General features: G+C 43.0%; 1 protein-coding gene across 8 annotated transcripts in view; it reads right to left on the bottom strand.

Annotated features, from left to right (window-relative positions):
* Window positions 1–24,318, bottom strand: part of ATRNL1 (attractin like 1) — a 647,203-nt gene that overhangs the window by 400,340 nt on the left and 222,545 nt on the right. For 4 of the 8 annotated variants that reach the window (XM_075534996.1, XM_075534998.1, XM_075534997.1 and 1 more), the window contains exon 25: window positions 4,206–4,267. The exons of the other annotated variants lie outside the window; for them this stretch is intronic. In XM_075534996.1, the coding sequence (XP_075391111.1) occupies window positions 4,206–4,267 (62 nt within the window). The remainder of the gene's footprint in view (window positions 1–4,205; window positions 4,268–24,318) is intronic. 8 annotated transcript variants of the gene reach the window in all.

Genomic DNA, 24,318 nt, shown 5'->3' with positions numbered 1-24,318 from the left:
GAGCACAAAAGCTAAGAGGAGAGCTCGGATTTACCTCTATAAATACCCTCTCCAGTGTTGGCCCAATTGTGTTTATCCAGCAGAAGCACACACAATGGAGGGGGGGAGGAATCTGACAGGAAATTGGAGATCTAGCTCTCACAGCACATGGCTAAGCTAAAAAGCTGATGTATTCACCCATGCCTCTCCAAGAGCTGGATTAGAAACAGCTAGAAAGAACAGTGGTCTCGTGGCCTTTGAACTATCTTGTAAAAGTTAGCCATGGTCTTACAAAATAAAATTTCAAAATACGCTGACACTATTTTAAAGCTATCTAATTTACATTTCAGTACTTAAATTTAATTTTTGAAAACATCAAATACATTGTATTCCATATAATGATTGGCATATTCTATTTTACTTATTCCAGAATGACAACCTAATAACTAGGTACACACGAAGACTAGTTTTCTTCAATGAAATAATAAGAGTCACTGAAGTCAGATATGTATATATTAAAATATAACTGAAGGCATAAACATAATTTGCATATCTGTTCACCTATGTGAATTTTTACAGATAGCTGAAATTTCCAGTGTATTTCCTAAATAAACAATTGCTTTTAGTATTACCAGCACAGAGCTGGTCTCTCTAAGGCAGAGGTAAAGGTGCTCCAAATGTCCAACTGGATGTCATTTCTAACATCACCACCTCCTCCTCCCCTCAGTATTCTCCCTCCCATCTTTGGGTGCCCCAGTTCAATGCCACATTGAAGGAAATAGCTCTTGTGACTGGAGAGGCTGACAAATTCCAATTCTGTGGGCCAGATGTCACGTGGAGGCTTCTCCTGGCCTGTATGGTAATGGGAGCTAAGTAACACAAATTGGCAGGTGAGATGACCAGCTAAAGGTGTTGGAGAATCAGATGAGACAATAGACTGGTGGCTCCTGATGATGTGAAAACACACACACACACACACACATCTGAAAAAACTGGAACTGTGCTGGCCGGAACAGAACTTTCGCAGTACACATTTTTCCTGCTAGGTGAGCATCAAGCAACTGAGTGCACCCAGTGGCATTGCCTGGGAAGGTTCTCTCTGGTCATAATGAATTTTTTCATAAAAGTAATTTCATTCACGCCTCATTTCTTGTCACGGCTGATTTAAGAGAAGAGTGTGCGGCTGTTAAATTTTGACTCCTGCTCGGGAACAATGCCACGGAAATTGTGATGTTGAACACAGCTTACAAGGACAGCACAATGGGAAAAACTCAAGTGTACGAGTGGTTTTCTCATTTCAAAAAAGGTGAACTGTCGATTGACAGCAAACCTTGTTTGGGATGTCCGTCAACTTCCCGAACAGATGAAAATGTCCACTCGCAGTGCATTTGGAGTTCGTCCCTCCAGGTCAGACTGTTAATCAAGCTTTCTACTTAGAGGTTCTGAAAAGATCGTGTAAAAGTGTGCAAAAAAAAAAGGTCCTGATTTGCGGCAAATGGGGACTGGTTTTGTCACCATGACAATGCACCTGCTCATGAAGCCATCTCAATACACCAGTTTTGGGCAAAAAAAACCAAAAACCCCAGCATGTCTCACTTGCCCCTCGCACCTGACTCACCTGACCTTGTTCCGCAAGGACTTCTTTCTGTTTCGGGAATGAAGAGAGACAGGAAAAGACCAATTTGACAATGTAGAAGAGGTGAAGGGAAAAATGGAAAGAGGTGCTGTCCGTCATCCAAACAGATGAGTTTGAAAAATGTTTCCAAGAATGGAATCGCAGATTTGACAAATGTATTAAGTATAATGAAGAGTACTTTGAAGGTGATAAGCTTGATTTGTTAAAAAAAAAAAAAAAATTTAAATACATAGCTTTGGGGAAAAAGCCTGTTTGGGGGCCGGGGGGTATTACCGTGTGTGTGTGTGTGTGTGTGTGTGTGTGTACAGATAGAGATAGAAATATACATGCATATACATACATGTTCATTTGTCTCCATACGTGTACATACATATATGGTTAGATGCAGACAATGCCCTCAAAGAAACTCCCTGTACGTGTGCAAAAGGGAGCGCAAGGGTGTCACTTGAATGACGATGACAGGTGTAGTGGCAGTGACTTGAGTCAAGGTCGCTAGTAATGTGGTGACTCAAGGTACATCCCATCCTAAACCTGCTTCTTTAACATAACAGTCTGATGATTAACCAACTGTACCACCAGGATTCCTTGTCTAATAACAGAACCTCTGTATGTTGTTTTTTTTAGTTTAAGGATCATTTGTTGGCCCTTAAGGAGTGTTTTCCAGTCCAGTCTGTTGGGGCACCATGCCCTGGCCCCAAAGTCCACTTTCAGCATTCCCTGGGGACCTTGCCACCCCGTTCCCTTGCTGTTCTGCTGCACTCCCCCAGTGATTTGCCTCGGTGTGGTGGGATCAGGTCAGGTGCAATTCCTACACTGTGTCTCCGGTGCTGTCCCCTGTATCGCCCTTGGTCACTGAGGCCTCTGTATGTTTTTAATAAATGGTTTTATTTTGTTGTTGTTGAGAACATACACAGCAGAACACGCCTCAACTCGACATTTTCCGCATGGACAAGGAGTGACACTGATTGGGTTCTTTGAATGGTTCGACCATCCTCCTCTCCTCCTTGGCTGCAGGGTTCCTCCCTCTGAAGGTAAACTCACCTACTGCTCCCTTAGGGTCCTGTCCAATCTTTCTGTTTCTGGGGCTAATCTGGTCCCATGTGGATAATTTTTAAAGGAACCCAAAGCTTGAGCAGACATGCTTTACTCGTTAAGCGCAACGATGGTGTGCTTGTTAAGCGGACTAGAGGGGATTATTTTTTTCGCATTAAGGTAAGGGGACACATCTTGGGATAATAGTTTCAGGAGTTCATTCGGTTTCAAAGGATTTTAAAAAGCCAATGTTGCCATTGAGTGTACAGTAGAATTGTCCCATAGTTGAGCTCTCTTTTTAAAAATGCACCCGCCATTAATACCAGGACGTTGCTTGGAAACAAGGATGGTAAGGATTTGCAGTGCACCCTTTGGACACATGATCAGTAGTCCTGGTAAGAGGCACACCCTCCTGGGGCTGACTGGCACCGCACTGGCTGTAATAAAGGGCTCAAACACATTGAGGGTGGGGCTGACATAGGAAGAGGCAGGGTGTTGTCCATGACTCACAGCCAACTTGGAGGCACCTAACACCACCGCCGCCACCCATCATTATCAGCTCCTATAACTGGTGACCTGAGAAAGAATGCTCTCTTCCAGCCACACTTCTCCTTTCTAGGTTACAAGCTCCTTTAGACAGAAACGCATACCATCTGTAATCCTTTATATGCAGTGCCGAGGAGCCCTGGGGGCTGTCTAGTAAGGGTTGGACTGCTAACCACAAGGTGGTGAGTTCAAATCCACCGCTACCATAAATATTTGCCACCTCAGAATGCCCACACAGGGTCACTACCAGATGGAATTGACTCGATGGCAGTGGAGGGACGGTGGCAGTATACACATTGCTAAGAATATGCTAATCACATCAGAAACAAGGGAACTGATTAAATCCTAGAAGTTGTGCTCGTCCAAGAGCCCGGGTGGCAGAGGAATTTCCAGGTGGGCTGCTAAGCACAAGATCGGCAGCTGAAGCCACCAGCTGCCCTGCTGAGAATAACTGAAACTTTCTACTCGCAGATGCAGGTACAGCCTGGACACCCGCAGGGCACTTCTGGTCTATGAACTTTGGAGTTTAGGTTGTTTGAGTCAATCTGCACTCCTACTGACCCCCTTTAGCCTCTAGGAGTCAGAACTGACTTGAAGGCCGTGGGTTTGGTTGGATTTGGGCCCTGATCCACAAGGGACACTGAATGCCCATTTCTTTCATGAAACAGCCTCTTTTTCCTCCTGCATTGCAGCTGGTGGGTTTGAATCACCAACCTTGTGTCTAACAGCCCAAAGCGGAACCCACTGCTGCAAGAGACCGCCTTTCGCTCTCTGAAGCGGAGTCTCGGCTACATAAGACGGGGCAATCACAGAGTTATCTTCTCTCCGCAACAGGACACTAATCTAGTACAGGTGTATTTCACCAGCGTTTCCCCCTCACCTGCGCGCTACACGGAAGCATATGGGAGCAATCAAGGCATGCAGTACATTAAGGTTAACGTTTCCCGCGTATTGACAGGACAAATAGCAGAATAAAGGCTTAACAAGGTCAAAGTCAGCGAAAGCAAGTTACCTGAAGAAGGTGACAAAAAACTGCACAAGGTCCATGATAGTATTGTGCTGTGAGAATGCAATCTGAAAAATCAAAATAAAATAAAATTTGAAACGTCCTGCATCAGTGCCCTTCTCCGGTTGCTGTGCTGATGTGTGACAGCATTCTACAGACAATGCGATTCCAGTATCGTGACACTCACCCTCCACCTACTGATAAAACCCATGCAGAACCAAAGCCCCGTCTAGAAGCCTCCTACCTAATTGTGAGGGATGACCTCTGTGTTGGCTAGAACATTGGCTGGTGAAAAAAAAACAAACTGTTCTAGATATTACTTTTAAAATGCTTGTCAGGTGATTCATGAGAGCCGCTGTGATAAAATAAATGTACTTAGCACAAATATGAAGAATGAGGTTCTTCATCTAATCACGATCACATTTTCAATGAACACAATTGGTCCTTGCTGTTAAGCCTCTAACAGAAGTCTGAGCTTTTCAAACACAATGGGAGGTTAAAATATTGTCTTCTGGCCTCGCTGTGCACATACATTCAAGTATACAAGAGGGAAATGTGTCCCTTCGCGTCCCTATTCACACAGCGATCATACTGCAAGCGCCTCTCATTAAGAAGAAAACATTGTCTATCGGTCAAGAACACATCATCTGAGTAGAGACCGTGTCGCTGTGGAATCCAGGTTTCCGCTAGGTGCAAACTCACCTATCCGTGCCGGTGGGTCTCTGATGTGAAACCAACAACGGCACATAATGTTAGTGGAAAGCTTCGGAGGCTGCATGGAACCAAGATGCTCACCACGATTCCTGCCATATGGTAGGTGCTCGGTAATCGGCATTAAGCTTTGCCACGACGTAGAAGAGAAATGCTAACTGGTGGTGACTTGGTTAAGAGTTGGCCTGCGATCTGTATGACTGGCAGTTCAAGACCAACAGCAGCTCCACGAGAGAAAGAATGTGCTTTCTACCCACAGACAATTAGAGGCTTGGAAACCCACTTGGGGTCAATATGAGTCAGCCGTGTGTTTGGAGAGGGAGGAAATGAGAAGTGGGTTTACCCAGACACCTGCAGCTCAACCTTAAAGTTCCAAAAGCCTTCTTATTCTAAGGAACTCTTTCAAAAGCATGGAGTAACCTGTGTACGTCCAGGCAAAATGAACTACCAGAGAGGGGGTTTCCCTCCTGCCTCACGCATGTAGAGAAGTCCCTGGATGGGAGAAGAGGGTAAGTGATAACGAATGGAGGAAGCTCAACAGTTCAAATCCACCTGGTGATCTGCTGCTGCTGAGTGATAGAAATATGACGCTGGTTGCCCTGGGGCCCATTTCAAGTCGTGGTGGTCCCGCAGGGCTCATGGTGGTCCTACCGGACAAAGTAGACATGGCCCACATTGGGCTTCCAACCCTGCAACTTTCAAGAGCAGACTGCTCCCTGGAACAGCTACTCCGTGTGAATCACCTACCTTTCAGCTTGGTGTGTAAACACGGTACCCCGTACATCTCGAAACCCTGTACACACAACTAGAAAATTGGAAGGAAAAAAAAAGACGGAAGGGCCAGTTTCAGAGATTGGACAAGACAAATGGCCGAAAAGGGGGCTACAATCCCCGAGAAAAGGGAACTAAAGGAGGGTGCCTGGCAGCTGCCCTGGTTGTTCGTCGTGACAACATCGTCTGGACCCCAGAGCAAGCAGCTGGGCGCCAAGCAATGCTCGGCGTCCTCACTTGGTGAAGAAAAAGACGTGAACATTAGGTAACCAGCAGTAGCTGGAGGCTGTGGGGCAAGAAATAAAGTCAGGCTCAGAAATCTACACAGAGCTCACAGTGACTAACCCCTACGGGAGCAGGCAAAGCCTGGCTGGGAACCTGGGAGTGGAAAAGTCCCAGCTGTTTACATGGAGCTAGAGCGGAGATCGGGGCTAGAACCAGTCATAGACGAAGAGAGGCTTCACTCAAAGACCCAGGTGGGTTGTGTCGTAGTAAAACGTGACTAGTTCACAGGTCAGCAGATGATGGCTTTGGAGCCAAACCTGGCCTTCCCTCAGCTTTCGCAGATAAGACTGTATTGGAACACGAAATCCAGGGGCTTCTATTGTCTCTGGCTTCTTTCACTGCACAACGGCCGGACTGAGCCGTTTCAACATAGGCCACCTAGCTGCCAGACCTGATTATCTGTCATTTTCAACAGGAAAAGTTTAATAATCATATCACTAAAGCAAACCTAAGGTCAAACTACTCCAACCTGCCTGGCAAACTTTAAAAAGAAGTTTTAGAGTATCATACTTAACTCCAAAAGCTGATTACCAAAGTAATGGTAGCCAAAATTAGATGTTACCAAGAGTCTCTAGAACATATTCCAACTAATAAATCAATGAAAGATGATGAAAAATGATTTTCACAGCTCCAAGTGGGTTAGTGGAACTAGGTGCTGAGCATCGGCAGCTACTAACTGTCACAGAAAGCGAGTGATCAGACACGACTTGTCTCGTGATGAAGGGCCCATCACGACTGGCATCAATTGACTCATCAAAGGGAGGGGCTCAGACCATAATCAGTCGGACTGGGTCTAACTGCCAAGTTACAGGAGATAAAAAGGGGGGAGCTCAAATATTTTACAGCTGAGCACAAACAATCTTCAGAGAACATGTGATGTCTGTGATTACTATCCTCAATCAGAGAAGAGATGCTAAGGTCTCTAATCAACGTTAGAAAGGACGATCTTAATATAACAGCTGGAAAGAAGGTAATACTAAAGGAGAACCAAGTTTGCATCACATTAAAGACAGAGGTGCTTAAATAAAATACTGTCAAGAAAAATCATAGAATACCATGATACTGTAGGGTGGTGTCAAGGACTATCAGAGTGATTTAATATAAGAAAATCTATGTAATTGTTTACATCAGATAGTTTAAGGAAAACACCAATCATTAGACATTACATACATGCTAGCATTGTGGTTTATACTTTGACCCCAGTAACACTTACAGTAAAACACGGTATATTTAAATATCAGAATACATTGTGAGACATTGTCTTAATTTGTATCAGAAGTAAGCATGGGGGGAGGTGGTAGCTGGGGCTGACCATCAATAACTATTGCTCCACATGGTTTTGTATAAATAGGGTGAGCTTGGAGGATTTCACTAAACCATTTAACAAAGTTTTGAAAGTTATCCGTAATTCAGTGTGCTATCCTTTCAGTATCAATGAAGGCTGTGTCCTAATACAGTGCATGAAAATAATGCAAAACTCTGAATGTAAAGGGCTTTTACATTAAATGAGAAAGACTTTTCACCTGTCTCGAAAGTAAGGAAATTAAGGAATGCGGGGCTTACATATTTGCCTGAGAAGAGATATAGAAGAGTAGGCTGAGTGATCACACTGACTTTGAAACTACTGATTCACTGACGAGTGACAAGAATCCAGTCAACATCTTCATCAAAAGTTCTGTTTGGTTTTCTATATCAAGCACTGAGAAGACAGGCCTCATAATTACATGACTCCACATGATCATACCTTAATGGGTAAGCGCCGGCCAACCTCTGGAAGGTTCAGGATGCAGGATGCAGGATCCAAAGCAAGACAGCAAACTTTGCCAGAACATCCATCTATGTATGTATGTATGTATGTGTCTATTTATCTATCAGTGTACATGCACATGTAGCTGTATTTGCACTGGAGGCAGACTAGCCCTGAGAAAGCTCTCCTTACAAATAATTAGCAGGCCACTTCACAGGAGATGACTACACAATTATATAACTGCCAAACTGTATTACTGCACAACTACCCAACTATATCATTACCTCATTGCCAAGTCATTAAGAATCATGGCCCAGCTAAATAGACACATAATTTTAACCATCGGAGTTACACTTGAAATATTGAATAACATTATCAAAATAATAATTGACTTCATAATTCTCACTTATAATGTATAAATAATGATTTGATTATGGAACTGTGATTTTTATTAAAATCTTATTTAGCACACATAGACACTACAACATTCAAGAGAAATATTATAATATTTATAAGTAAAACTAACTAGATATAAAAAATTTAGATTTAGGGGAGGGAGGGGGAAAAAGAGGACTTGATGCAAAGAGCTTAAGTGGAGAGCAAATGCTTTGAAAGTGATTAGGGCAAAGAATGCACGGATGTGCTTTATACAATTGATGTATGTATATGTATGGACTGTGATAAGAGTTGTATGAGTCCCTAATAAAATGCTTAAAAAATTAGATTTGTCTACCAGATCAAATGGTTAATAAGACCAAATCTATTTAGTATATAAATTGGCTTTAAAGGTGTGAAATAGTTTCACTGCTTTGTAAATGGGTTTAAATAATATTCAAGGTTCAGGGTCAGACAAGACATTACAACTGTGCAGAAGTGCTGAGATCAGCCAGGAAGAGAAGTTGAAGCCAAAAGAAAGAAATGAAACAGAAGTGGATTCAAATATATCTCACTGCTCTTGGGTTCTTCTCTATCAAGTACAGCATGTAACAGCTCTAGTCAGTTCCCTTCCAATGAATTTAGGGGGCTTACAAGAAGAATCTAGACCTCAAACCACTTATTGACCTTGGCAAATATGCTGCCAAGACCTCTTGGAAGTGTTATAGAGCAAAGATGTCACGTTGAGAATGTAGGCCTGCTTCACCCATGCCCTGATATTTCCATGTACTTTATATGCATGTGAAAGTTGGTCAATGAAGAAAGAAGACCACAGAGGAATTGAGCCATTTGGGTTATGGTGCTGGTGAAGAATACTGGAAGTACCATGGGCGGCCAGAACAACAACAAAGAACCTGTCCTTGAGGAAATACAGCCTGAATACGCCTTCGAACCTAGGACAGGGCGACGTCATCTCACATACTTGGGGGACATTATCACCAGGCCAGTCCCTAGAAAAGGGCCTCGTGCTTGGGCAGGTGTAGGGTCAAAGAAAAAGAGAAAGCCCTCAAGGAGATGGACTCGTGAGCAGCCGCAACAAGGAGCTGCAACCTCCCCATGATGAGCACGGGGCAGGGCTGGCAGTGTTCTGCTCTGCAATGCACAGTCATGCCGAGTCAGAAAGGACACTTCTCAACAGCTCCTAACAACAACTCAGTCCAAGGCACAGTGCAGGCAGAGGGGGGGCCATTCGAAATAATCCGAGGGGCAATCGGCTGGGTCCTTACCACCTCGATCTCAATCCTAAAATCCTTTATCTAAAGTAGCAGCCCCCTCCCTGACTCTCTACTCCTTCTTGCGTAAGCCTACTGCCTCAACGTCCCGATCTGAAATAGCCTTATTTTATTGCTTGGTCACAGGTTACAAGGGTTTTTCCTACAAAATGTGACCCCTGTCCCCATCCCAGCTGTCATCTGAGAAGCACCACTACAAAAGGCCGACCACCCAGGCCCCTTGGGGAGGAGTTGGTTCTGATTCATCAGGACCCTGTTCTGACTAATTGTGGCCCAAAGGGCTGAGTAGAACTGCCCTACAGGATGCCCCTCTACAGGATGGCCTTCTACAGGATGCCCCTCTACAGGATGCCCCTCTACAGGATGCCCCTCTACAGGATGGCCTTCTACAGGATGCCCCTCTACATGATGCCCCTCTACAGGATGGCCTTCTACAGGATGCCCCTCTACAGGATGCCCTTCTACAGGATGGCCTTCTACAGGATGCCTCTCTACAGGATGCCCCTTCTACAGGATGCCCCTTCTACAGGATGCCCCTCTACAGGATGGCCCTCTACAGGATGCCCCTCTACAGGATGCCCTCTACAGGATGCCCTTCTACAGGATGCCCTTCTACAGGATGCCCCTCTACAGGATGGCCCTCTACAGGATGGCCTTCTACAGGATGCCCCTCTGCAGGATGCCCCTCTACAGGATGGCCTTCTACAGGATGCCCCTCTGCAGGATGCCCCTCTACAGGATGCCCCTCTACAGGATGGCCCTCTACAGGATGGCCTTCTACAGGATGCCCCTCTACAGGATGCCCTTCTACAGGATGCCCCTCTACAGGATGCAGGATGGCCTTCTACAGGATGTAGGATGGCCTTCTACAGGATGCCCTTCTACAGGATGCCTCTCTACAGGATGCCCCTTCTACAGGATGCCCCTTCTACAGGATGCCCCTCTACAGGATGCCCCTTCTACAGGATGCCCCTCTACAGGATGGCCCTCTACAGGATACCCCTCTACAGGATGCCCCTCTACAGGATGCCCTTCTACAGGATGGCCTTCTACAGGATGCCCCTCTACAGGATGCCCTTCTACAGGATGGCCTTCTACAGGATGCAGGATGGCCTTCTACAGGATGCAGGATGGCCTTCTACAGGATGCAGGATGGCCTTCTACAGGATGGCCTTCTACAGGATGCCCCTCTACAGGATGCCCTCTACAGGATGCCCCTCTACAGGATGGCCCTCTACAGGATGGCCCTCTACAGGATGCCCCTCTACAGGATGCCCCTCTACAGGATGCCCTTCTACAGGATGCCCCTCTACAGGATGGCCTTCTACAGGATGGCCTTCTACAGGATGCCCTTCTACAGGAGTTCCAAGCGCATTGTGGCAGCAGACGCGTTCTTCCGCCAAGTTCCCAGTGGACTTGAATAGCTTAACTTTGGGCTAGTAGCAAGTGCTCAGTCACGGTGGCCCCAGGCCTCCTTGATACAGTAAGAACAGGCCTCCTTGATACAGAAAGGCCACCGCCAGGGAATCCATTCTGACACATAATGGCCCTGTGTACAGTCTCTACAACTGTAAATCTTTGTGGGAACAGACAGCCTCATCTTTTTCTCCTGGGATAGTGAGTAGATTTGAACAGCCAACCCTGTAGTTGGCAGCCAACACCTCACCCACAGCACAAGGAGGGCTCCTGGGGTGCACAATAAGCACTCGGAAATGGTCTGCTGAATAAGTGAGTAAATGCAATAGCAAAATTTAGCATTAGAATGCTTTTGTGATTTCACATACCATTACTAAGAGGCATAAAAGGAAACAGGTATAGATTGTAATCTGAGAAACATTAAAAAAACATCATGTTTATTTATTTGAATTTCTTACACAGATCAATAATTCATATAGACGATAAGTACCTTCTAACTTGAGATCATCAAATATTGATTATCTGCCTTATAAAATTGATATTTATTATAGCATTCAGTAGCTCTGTAAAATATTTATGCCTATGTGGGGGGTATCTACCACTTGTCTGTCCAAACTCACTGTCATGGCGTCCACCCTGACCCAGTGCTCCTATAAACCAAAGTCAGCCAAGCATGTCATCAAGTCCATTCCGACACAGGGTGACACAGTATAGGACGCAGTAAAACTGCCCCTGGGGGTTTCTAAGACTGGAACTCTTTACAAGATAGAAAGCGTCATCGCTCTCCCACAGAGTGGCTGGTGGTTTCGAACTGCTGACTTTGTGGTTAGCAGCCCAATGCGTAACCCACCACATGCCATCAGGGTTCCTTGCCGGTTTGCCAGTTTGTCACATGGGGGTGACTGGTGTGTGGCTGTGACGGTAGAAGCTATACCACTAGTATTTCAAATACCAAGGAGGGTAGGTTTTAATAGTGCTTCTGGAATGACAGGCTAGAAAGAAAGGCTTCTGGAAGTGGCCAACAGAAACCCTATGGATGACAACAGATAGTATATAGTATCGGAAGATGAGTCCCACAGCATGTATGCAAAGCATGCAGTGCCCATGCGGCAGTTACATAGTTTCCGGGCAACTTGAGTGGAGTCTAGCCTGTCATTCAGGTCCCAGCTTGATGACCTCACTTGAGGCCAGACCCAGTCTCTCTGCCTCCCCTTTCCTGCTGTTGAGACACTCAAAGAGCTGGAGGAGACGTGTGGAGACCCATGCCAACATTGAGATGCTTCCACTGCCACTGGATCCACAAGACTTCCTACCCACTAGCCTTTGACCCTCCTGCATTCATTATTACTGCATGTGCTGCATGAGTCTAAACAGGAATTTATGGACTAGTATCAGACATATGGCCTAATATTGGATTTATGGACTTGATCTGGACTGGACTGGGATGTTTTCTCAATATACAATTGCTCTTTAATATACAGGTCTTTCTTATTTTATTTTATTTGGGGCACTTACAACTCTTATCACAATTCATATTCATATATATATACATATATATATATATATATCCATTGTGTCAACGGGGCTCTGTGGCGCAATGGGTAGTGCACTGGACTCCTAACTCTTCCCAACACGTGATTCATATATCTATTGTGTCAAGCACATTTGTACATATGTTGCCATCAAATTTTTCAAAACATATTCTTTCTACTTGAGTCCTTGGTATCAGCTCTTGTTTTTTCCTCCCTACCCCACCCTCCCTCACCCATGAACCCTTGATAATTTATCAATTTGTTTTTCATGTCTTACACTGACCGCAGTTTCCCTTCACCCACTTCTATGTTGTCTGTCTCCCTGGGAGAGGGCCATAGGTCAATCATTGTGATCGGTTCTCCCTTACTCCATACTCCCCCTTCCCCTACCCTCCTAGTATCACTACTTCCGTTATTGGTCCTGAGGGGTTAATATGTCCTGGAGTCCCTGTGTTGCGATCTCTTATCTATAGCAGTGTACGTGTTCTAGTCTGGCCAGATTTGTAAGGTAGAATTGGGGTCATGGCAGTGGGGGAAGGGGGTAACATTAAAGAATTAGAGGAAAGTTGTGTGTTTCATCGGTGCTATACTGCACCCTCACTGGCTTGTCTGCTCCTTGTGGCCCTTCTGACAGGAAATGTCCAATTAATTACTGATGGGCTTTGGGTCTCCACTCTGCCATCCCCCTCATTCATATCGATAATTATTTTTGTTGTTGTTTCGTTTTGGGTCTTTGATGCCTGATACTTGATCCCATCAACACCTCATGATCACACCGGCTGGTGTGTTTCTTCCATTTGGGCTTTATTGCTTCTCAGCTAGGTGGCCGCTTGTTTATCTTCAAGCTTTTAAGACCCCGGACGCTATCTATATCTTTTGATGGCCATAGCAGGGCACCATCAAAAGTTCTTTCTTATACACATGAGTGTCTATGAATTTGTTTCTCTAGTCTACCGGGGCTAACTCAGACCACGACATGAATCAAGCATTGCAAAGATTGTGAAGATGACACAGGACTGAACAACATCTCCTTCTGCTGTACATGGGTTTCCATCAGCCACGGGCAAGTCACAGAAATTACCAAGATCAAAGTCAAGCTCTATGGGATTTCATTTCATCTTTAATTATGGAGAAATTCTAATAGATTCAATAAGTATCACTGGAGTTATGACTAGAATATTCTAAAATCGAGATCAGAAATGGTTTCTTGCAATGTATTTTCACCTTAATTTCAGCAATGACACACCTTAACTACGTTGGTTTCTGGAAATTTTTTTCAGAAGTAAAATTACAATAGACTATAATCTTCAAGTCTAAATTAAGTGGTGTTAGCTCACACATTATTTCTTCACCTATGAAAAAACATGAAGTTGTCTTAAAAGAGTGTTCAGCCAAATGCATTTAGAAAACAGTGAGAGAAATCAATAGCACTCAGCAATAACCTAAATTTGTAGTTTCCTTGAGAATATAATTCCTAAGTATGTGGAACATTTCTTCCCCTTGAATCTATAATAGTCTAATTAGGAAGATTTCCATATGCTGGCGGCATAGTTAGAACAAGGCCCTTTACAGATAATCAATGATTTCCATTTTGTTTCTATGGTCATTCTGATTTTTAAAAAATGTTACAGACTTTCACAAGTTGCAGTGCAAGTTAGTTTAAAATTTTTACATTCAGTTCAAGTATACTTTTGAAAGTCCCTCTTCTGCACTGATTTCCTTCAAGTTACCCAATAACTACTCACAGAAGTATAATACAAATCAAGAGATTCATTAACAGTACACTTCCATAAAACTCACTTTTCCCCATTGTTTTATAGCACCCCCACAAAAGATTAAGAAGACAACATGGAAAATGCTTAACTGAAACTAATGTAGTGACGATGTTAATACAGTTTGTGCACTCAAGCTTAAACATATATTACATGCACGTCCAAAATGAAAAATTTCTATAAAAAAACTTAATTTAAAGCATGCCGTATTTCTCATATATGGCATGAAACTAGGCAAATTGAAAGTTGTCAAGAATGAAATGGAATACTTGAAGATCAATATCCCAGGCATTCATGTACTGAAATGCACTGGGATCGGCCATGTTGAATCAGGCAGTCATTGACAAATGGAAGAGGGAAGGACATCATGCTTGGCAAAGTCGAGGGTTAGGCAGAAAGGGGAAGACTCTGAACGAGGTGGATTGATATGGAGGCTCCACCAAACACAAGACTGACTGCGAGGCTAGTGCAGCTTGGGGAGACGGTTCCCCCTGTCTGCACAGAGGGTCATTGGCAGGGCACCTAACAACCACCACACTGTACTTTTCATAACTCGAGGGCAATGATTGTCATTTTTGGATTTGAAGATTTGATGAAAAAAAAAAACCCGCACTGAGTATATGTGGATGAAGTAATTTAATCGTTTGGTATTTTTCAGAAAAATGTCAAAATTCCTAAGTGAGAAGGGAAAAAGTGTTCTTATTGCATGAAGGGCGAATGGATGCATTCGTGCAAAATGTCAACCTCCCGTAAATATTATACTCTGATATAATACGCAAGATAAATGAAATGGAAGGCATAACATAAAAGGATGTGCAAAAATCATCCAGATCATCTAACAAACTGACGATAAAAGAGAAGTTCCTTGAAACTGCAGTTGCTTGAGTTATGTTCCCATAAAACATAATCCACACTTACACAAGGTAAATTAGTCAGCCAGTCAGACGTCAAAAGCATTTTGAGCGACTTTTCAAGTGAGCAATCAAAAGTAGCATTAGGCTGTGTTTTTTTAATTTATTTACCTATTTTTATAAATAAAACCTTCTTGGAGTTTAAATTCGCTGTTACAGATAAACACACATTTCTAGAGATAACCCAAAGAACCTTACTTATTGATATAATAATTTATATCATTCCTGAAGGTGTGCAGTTTCAAAGAGATGGTTAAACAGAGAATGGTTTGTTTTCAAAAGCTAGAACAAAATATATCCCTGCATAATACTATAAGGAATAAAGGTAGCTGCCAATCTTAAACAAACGGTACGCAAACTATTCTGATCATAAGCCCTTGAATATTGTTTATAAAAATTATAATTGGCATAAAGGCCAAAGATGAAGGGTAGTAGTGGACTTGATATTTATTACATTCCTTGCTCTGCTTTGTTTGTAATTGTTTCCCCGTGTGTGCCTTCCTGAACACTTATGACTTCCTTCCTAATTAATGCGAATGCTTCCTAATCTCTCTGCCTTCAACTTCATCTTTTTGGGGTTGGATTTCACCAAAGCGGCTGTCATACCCCTCCTCACACTACCGTCCTCCCTTACCTAAAACTGCTCTGTGTTTCTCCATCTTTTCTCCTTCTTAATATAAGCTGTAACCGTCTTCAAAGTGTGACCCTGGGTTTTTCTCTACGAAGGGCATGGCATCTGAAGAACTGGTCACTCCCCAATGTTTGGCACATGGGAGCAAATTTCCATATCTTTTGGACACAACTGTTGCCTCACACCCTTATCCTGGGAAAAGACTAGTCTTTCAAAATACTCCTCACTCAGTGGGCAGCTCTGGATCCAGGCTGTGTGTTGCTCTATCCGTCACACAATTCCACCACAGTGTGACTAGAAAGAGTTAAGTCTTCCTAGAGGCCTCCCTCATGACCAGTAACCACGCTCGGCGCATTCCATACGCGAATTTGTGAACTTGGAAGAAGAAAGGTATGAAGCAGGTAATGAATGCCATCAACTTCAATCCATCGATAAGGTAAGCAGAGGAGTTGAGATTCAAATAGATGCATTCTGATTCTAGTGCTTAAATCACGGGCTTTGGAATTAATCACAGATTATTGTGACCATTAGCTTGCTTACCTATTAGCTGATGTCTGTTTTTCTCTGCTTCACTTCAAGGTATTTGAAGCCAGGGGTGAGGGGTTTTAGCTATGCAACCTCCTGGCAAGTAGCAAAGCAGCTGACATTTTTACCTGTACACGTTTGGTGAGAGAATGATGATTGCTGTAACTACTGGAGATGTATATCTCAATGTTTTTAAAGAAAGTCTTAAAACAGTTTCGTTTTAGCTAAAGGTCAAGCTGTACAAAAAAAGCAAGAATTATTTTAACATCAAGAGTATGTAAATTGAACTCCGGTGACTTCTTTATCTACATTGAAAGCATATCAGGGAAGTGCCCTTTCTTGAAGTTACAGGCTATTGTTTATTTTTTCCACAGCAATATTATTTTAAATGGTTAAAAAAAAGAACCTTAAGATGACAAGATAAAGCCTTTGTATTTGCAAGGCTACCTGATGCTGATTATAATAGTTACATATTTATGAGTTCTTTGAAGAGCCTTTTACTGCCAAAGTCAAATTTTTATAACACCAGAAAAAACAGCTTAGACAGAAGTCCATACGCAATTCGTGATTGTAATACCATTTTGTAAAAATTGTGACGCCCCTCACTCCCACCTATAACCTAACCTTTCCTGGCCAAGTGGTGTTCGGGAGGGTGAAATTCACTACATCAACTTTACCATTCACAAAACTTTTTAGAGTGAGCTCATGTCGAATGCTCACAGTTTCAAGAGCCGCCACTGGGGGTAGAGAAAAGCTTTGGTTCAACCCGTGTTAAGCATTTCATGCATATGTATTTCCAAACACTGAGCAGCAAAAGCAGGTACATGACAAAAGTGCATTGATACCTGTTAAGAAGATATGCCATTTCAAAAGTCAGTGGCTCAAACTACCAGCTGCTCCACAGGAAAAACATCAGACTGTCTACTCCCATAAAGATTTACAGCCCCGGAAACCAAAGGAGTAGTTCTACTCTGTCCTGTGGGGTCACTGTGAGTCAGAAGGGACTCAATGGTCATGGCAGTGTGTGTGTGTGTGTGTGTGTGTGTGTGTGTGTGTGTGTGTGTGTGTGTGTGTGTGTGTGTATAAGCAGATGTCCATGCTCACACGACAGTGTCAAGGTCTCCTTGCGATTAAAAACAACAAGCTCACTGCCCTCCAGTCGATTCTGACTGAGAGCAGTCCTACACAGAGTAGAACTGCCTCTTTGGGTTTCTGAGAATTTACATCTTTCCAGGAGCAGACAGCCTCATCTTCGTCTTGGAGAGGGGATGGTGGGTTCAAACTGCTGACCTTGTGAATAGCAGTCGAGTGTGTAGAACTCGATGCTGCAGGGCTCCTTCGTTATGATCTAAGGTGAAACCTTTAAAAACACAAAGGAAGAAACCAGGCTTCGCCAAGAAGAGGAAGAGGAAGGAGAAGAAAGCCAAGAACTCTCACATTATTTAATGCAGGTAAACGATTAGATGGATATTAGCTGTCACCTGCTCTTGATGGGAGCTTTATTTGTAAGGACTGGGGAGGAAATAAGAAAACCCTTTCCTGTTCTACGGCCTAGAGCAGACCCTTTCCCCATAGTGCCTTGGGGTGTGGGGTAAACAATGGGGAAAGAAGATTAAAATTTTAAACAGCTAAACACAACACCATCAGGCCATATATTTTAATATTATGTGCTTTTTATGAGTGTTGTTTCCCTGAACCACTGGTAATTGTATTATTTGAGTTGAATGCAATGTGGGAAATAAAACCAGATGGTGCTGATCGCCGTTCTCACCCAGACGGGTATCAATATAACAGCACAGTTACAGAGCAATGTGCTCTCGGAGAAACTCCTCTGTGATGAGCTTTCACTCACTCGTGTATTGCTTCCCTGCCTTTACATTTTTTGTTTAAACTAGGTTATTAGTAAAGGAGCCCTGGCAAAGTCCAGATTGGAACCCATCAGCTGCTCCGCAGGAGGAAGTCAGGCTGTCCACGCCCATAAGGATTTACAGCCTCGGAAGTCTGTCAAAGGTCAGAACCCACCCAGGGGCAGTGGGCTGGTGGTATGTATGTATGCTGGCTATCTCAACTACGGATTCATATAGATAGAATAACAACAGAGATGATCTAAATAATGCCTTTTGGTACTGCACATGCGTTATTCTGCCTGTGATTCATTATGAAATCTGTGTGATGAAGTTCTGTCTATGCCAGTTTCACCATCTACAGTGTCTTAGGCATAATAGCGGTGCATGCTGGACTGATAACCACGAGGTCTGCAATTCAAAACAACCAGCCGCCTTGAAGGAGCAAGATGGGGCTTTCTACTCCCATAAAGAGGTACAGGGCAGTTCTACCCTGTCCTGCAGGGTGTCCATGAGTCGGAATAGACTTGATGGCAGTGAGTCAGGTTTGGGGTACGGTCATGGCTTTCTCCTGCAGAGTGGCTGGTGAGCTTGACTCGCCTACCTTTTGGTCTCCAGTGAGCACTCAACCACTGAGCTACCGGAGCTCCCTGTGCCGTCGAGCTCATGAAAATTTCCAAACTAAACTTACTACCATCACATCGATTCAGATTCAAAGCAACCCTACAGTATAGCACAGAGTAGAACTGCCCCTCGGGGATACACACACAAGTCATTTTATTGGGGGCTCGTACAACTCTTATCACAATCCACATGTGTCAAGCACATTTGTACATGTGTCAAGCACATTTGTACGTGTGTTGCCATCATCATTCTCAAAACATTTGCTTTCTACTTGAGCCCTTGCTATCAGCTCCTCATTTCCCCCCTCCCTCCCTCATGGACCCTTGATAATTTATCTTTCTTTTTTCCTTTCATGTCTTACACTGTCTGATGTCTCCCTTCACCCACTCTTCTGTTGCCCATCGCCCAGGGAGGGGGTTGTATGTAGATCATTGTGATCGGTTCCCCCTTCCTCCCCCACTTTCTCCTTACCCTCCTGGTAGGGGCTGGGTATGTTTACGGGAACAGAAAGACTTCTCTGTCCCCTGCACAGGGCCTGATGGGCTGGAAACACACAGCACCATGAAGGCCCATGGGCGATGAGGAGAGGGGTACAGAGTTTAGATGAAGGTGCTGCATGGAAAAGTCGGTAAAAGCACAAAGGGAAATAGGCAGTGGTGCCAAAGGACTCTTTTTTTACAGATCTATTTTAAGTGTGGCCCTAAGAACATGAAAGAAAGAGAGAAGGTGAGTTGAGGGAAATTATTTATGCATACTGATTAAGCACCAATAGATATCGTGCATACGCATCCACACACACACCTAGAATTGCCTGCTGCGGTGCAACTGGTGGCAGGCAGAACACCACGCGCCTGCCCTGTGTTCTAGTCTCCTACGTTTTCGCCTGTGCTAGAGCCTCCCCTCTCAGAGACTGCACTCTTACCACTTCTCAGTCATTCTCTTTGAGTTGTCTTTCCTCGACAGGTGTCTGCCTTACAAAGTATCTGCAACTGAGAGGAAGGCCCGCAGGAGAGGGCCTGACACTGTGGCTGCGACCACGGACTCAAGGCTGGGAACAGTGGTGTGGACGGCGTTGGACCGGCCACGGTTCTGTTCTGCTGTGCGTAAGATCGCTATGGGTCAGAACCTACTGGATGGCACCTAGCAACAACCACCGCACCAATCTTACTCTTGACTCACTAGGAACCATTTATAGTTCTGGTTATGTAGCTTCCTTTGTCCTGCTTTGAAAATATAAAGACGAAGAGAGTGTGGGTGTAATAAGAGGCTCCTGTAAAGATTTGCAACGCCTTGGAAACCCTATAAAGGGTTGCTTTACGTTGGAATCAACTTGATGGCAGGAGTTTTTGTTTGGGGTTCTTGGTGGTGGTATGGCATAGAGGGTACACAGTGGGCTGCTAACCACAAGGTTAGCAGTTCAAAACCACCAGCCACTCCTCAGGAGAAAGACGAGGCCCTGCTACTCCCATAAACAGGTAAAGTCTTAGAAACCCACAGGAGCAGTTCTACCTGACCTATAAAGTCCCTAAGAGTTACCATGAACTCATTGACAACGAGGTTTTCTTTTGGGGTCTGGTTAAAAAGACTTAAAATTGATTGATATTGTTAAGCACAATCTTGTGTTTAGCCTCCTGGGCATGAAGCTCAATAAAATAGATCATGCAACCAACGTCTGAAATTGGTACTTAGGACTGTGATAAACCACACGATGTATAGCTTTCATATTAATCCATTAAATGAGCCCATATATGGACATAACTTATTAAGTGGAGAGAATTACTTCATTTAGAGTATGATCTTTATGTATACTCTAACGAATCATTTTAATTTGGAATTTCAGCACCAATATATGCTAAGGGAAATCGGAGAAGATTGCTTTGAACAAAACCTTTCTCTCTTGAAATACTTCATCATTTCTCATGTTGCGCATTGGGCTGCTAATGGCCAGGTTTGAGGCCGAAGGAGGAAGACAAGGCCTTCTGCCCCCAAAGAACATCACAGTCTCAGCAGCGACCGCGGGCACTGCCCCTCTGTTCCGGTACCACTCCTCTGAATCGGAATCAACTCACTGGCAGTGAGAGGAAGCTGGTGACCTGGGCCCTTGGACACTTCTTATTAGGAAAGGTATAATATCTGCAATATATCTGCAATGATGGGCCAATTGCGATAGTAATTTTTAGCTTTTATTTACATGCAAAAAAAGTTCACTCATTTTAATTATATGGTTTTATGGGGTTATTCCTACAGAGCCATGTAATCTCAACCACAACCGATTTATATAGAACAGGTTCATCAACCTACTAAGTTTCATTTTGCAGCTGAACCTCTACTTTCTATCACTAATTTTCCTCTTTCTTTAATTCCTTATAAGTAAATTTATTGGGTACATGATCTTTCTGGATAGACTTGTGACACTTAGCATAATGGTTTGTTGCCTATCCATGCTGACATATGCATGCCTGTTTTAGTTCTTATACTGATGAACGGCACCCCAGGGTGTGGGCATGTCATATTGCCTTGTCATTTTCACAACTCGCCTGAACATTGTGCCCAACTCAAAACACAAGGTGAAACGTGAAGTAGATTCTTCTTTGAGTTTGTTAAATACTTAGGTACTCAATGTTTTTCTTTACAAAAGTTATGTCACAAAACGGACCTACTTTGTAAAGGCATCATGAAAATGGAGTCACTAATCAGCTTTGCTTTAGCAGTGGAAACATTGTGTAAGTGATTAAATGGTACAAATATGTAATGCATGACATCATTTCTTATATCAACTATTGATAAAAAATTAAGTGTGATGTAATTGCTAAGGCTAAAGAAATAACTTGGAATTATAATTTTTAAAATTAAGTCCCGACAAATATCACAATTCATGTGATATATGTACTCATGAAAGTTTTAAAGTCTATATAGTTTTGCAATATCAATTCTTAGTAAATATAGTTGGCAATAAACAAAGGCTGTCTATGCATATAATAACACACATAATGATACTCTGACAATTGAAAGAAACTCATTCTCTCCTATTTTTTGGACAGATCATTTACTGTATAAGGAGCCCTGGTAGGGTAGTGGGTTTTGCATGGCAGACTGCTAACCACAAGGGCAGCAGGTTGAACCCCACCTGCCACTCAGAGGGATAAAAGGAAGGCTTTCTCTTCCAATAAAGAGTTACAGTCTCAGAAACCCACGGGGCAGTTCGACCCTGTCCTACAGGGTCACTATGAGTGGATATCAATTCAACAGCAGTGAGTAGAATAAAACAGGAAAAAACCCTATAAAATAATTTAATAAAATATGAGCAACAATAAGAATTGTTTTAACAATAATTAAAAGAAATTATATAATTTCCTAAATTTATCGTACATACTAAAATATAATCCAACCCAAAATTTTCAGATTTTTAAAAATCATTTTATCGGGGGTTCGTACAACTCTTATCACAATCCATACATATATTCATTGTGTGTCAAGCACATTTGTACATTTGTTGCCCTCATCATTCTCAAAACATTTGCTTTCTACTTGAGCCTTTGGTATCGGCTTCTCATTTCCCCCTCCCTCATGAACCCTTGATAATTTATAAATCATTATTATTTTTTCATGTCTTACACTGCCTGATGTCTCCCTTCACCCACTTTTCTATTGTTCGTCCCCCAGGGAGGAGGTTATATGTAGATCCTTGTCATCAGTTTCCCCTTTCTACCCCACCCTCCCTCCACCCTGCTGGTATCATCACTCTCACCACTGATGCTGAGGGGTTCATCTGTCCTGGATTCCCTGTGTTTCCAGTTCCTATCTGTACCAGGGTACATCCTCTGGTCTAGCCAGATTTGTAAGGTAGAATTGGGATCATGGTAGTGGGGAGGAGGGGGAGAACATTTAGGAACTAGAGGAAAGCTGTATGTTTTATGGTTGCTACGCTGCACCCTGACTGGCTCGTCTCCTCCCTGCGACCCCTTCTGTAAGGGGATGTATGACAAACTCCTTATATACAAATTATTGCCCAGCCCAAGATTTAGAAAGAAAGAAGTCCTATGTAAGACAAGAACCCCTTTATGTAAAATCAAAACCCAAACCCAAAAAGCAAACTCAGGGCCATCAAGTTGATGTCAATTCCTAGCGATGATATGAGACAGGATATGGCTGCCCTGTCGGTTTCTGAGGCTCTAACCCTTTATGGTGGTGGAAAGCTTCGGCTTTCTCCCAAGGAGCAGCTGGTGGTTGCAAACTGCTGACCTTTTGATTACCAGCCCAATGTGTAAACACTAAACCACCAGGGTTCCTTTATTTAAGACAGTGATAGAAAAACAAAAAGTTGCTCTGCTCCACAGCTGACCAAAAGTTGGTCTTTCTAGCCCATACAGAGCTGCATCAGAAGAAAGGGCTGATGATCAACTTCTGAAGGAACATCCAACACTGAAAAGTTTATGGAGGGTAGATCTACTCCACCACACTGGGCACCATGTGTCACACCCATTCAATAGCCGTTGTCTCTGCTTTTATGCGGGAGAAATGGTTCTAGGTAACTTCCTACAGTTGATTCAATACTTTTTCTTTCATTGTCTGGATTAGTTGCAAAAGCACTTGAAATAAAGTCTGGAACAAATTTCAGATCTAACTTTTAAGGCAATCAACCAAGTGATGTCAGTACAGGAAATCAACATGGAGTGAGGAATATCCTTTTCTATTAGTATATACAATTTGGTTAATGATTAACTAATACAAATAAACTTAGCAGTTGTGACTTGTTTAAATCCTTGTAATTGTGTTAGTATAAGTTAAAATTCTTCAGAATGGCTGGAATATAGTATTGTATATCATCTAACTAACCCTAGATAATCCATCAATACGCAAACATGTTACACAGGCACCAGGTACACTCTAGAAAAGTATGCATATCACCTTTACCTTTTCTTTCTTCAATCACTCATTTAATTATTAACAACATCCATAGTAAAGACTTGCACCAAGTTTCTATTCTACTTTAACTACCTGAAGTTCCAAGTACCAATCAATCAATTACGAATCTTAACATCTTAACATCTAAAATCATGGGACGGTTTTACCTTTTACTAATTCTATTTAAATAAATCTTCACTAAATTTTATTATGTTGAATAATGTAAAATATTTTAACCTGCTAAACTTCTATTCTATATTCATTCAATTTTATATATTACTACTAGTCTCATTATATGACACTATTAGCCAAAACAACAGGATAGAAGCACAATCGCAGGTCATTAGTCTACTATCAGCACCTTATGAAATACTTGCTACATTATGGCATTATAGCTTAATATGGCATGTGACATCCTTTTCAAAAAGGATGGCTTTAGAATTAATACATATTTATTAATTTCAAAGGTCTATGCTGTTATTGAGTGCCCTATGGTTGATTCCAACTCGCAGCGGCCCTGTGTACCAAAGGAGCAAGCAATGCCTGGTCCTTTGTCACTCACATCATTGTTGCTACATTTGAGCCCGCTGCTGCAGTCAGTGTGTCTCCCTCGGTTTCGATGACCTTTCCCTGTGCCAAGCAGGAAGTCCTGGCCCCGAGATTGGTCTTTCCTGATGATAATAGGTCCAATTCAAATGCATCAATTCTTCTGTGGTCTCCCTGATACACTGTCCACCTTTTACATGCACATGAGGTGGTTGACAGCACCATGGTCTCC

This window comes from Tenrec ecaudatus, chromosome 16 (assembly GCF_050624435.1).
Source record: "Tenrec ecaudatus isolate mTenEca1 chromosome 16, mTenEca1.hap1, whole genome shotgun sequence".
Lineage (NCBI taxonomy): Eukaryota > Metazoa > Chordata > Mammalia > Afrosoricida > Tenrecidae > Tenrec > Tenrec ecaudatus.
Note: the sequence above shows the minus strand (reverse complement) of the source record. Positions and strands in the feature narration are given on the sequence as shown.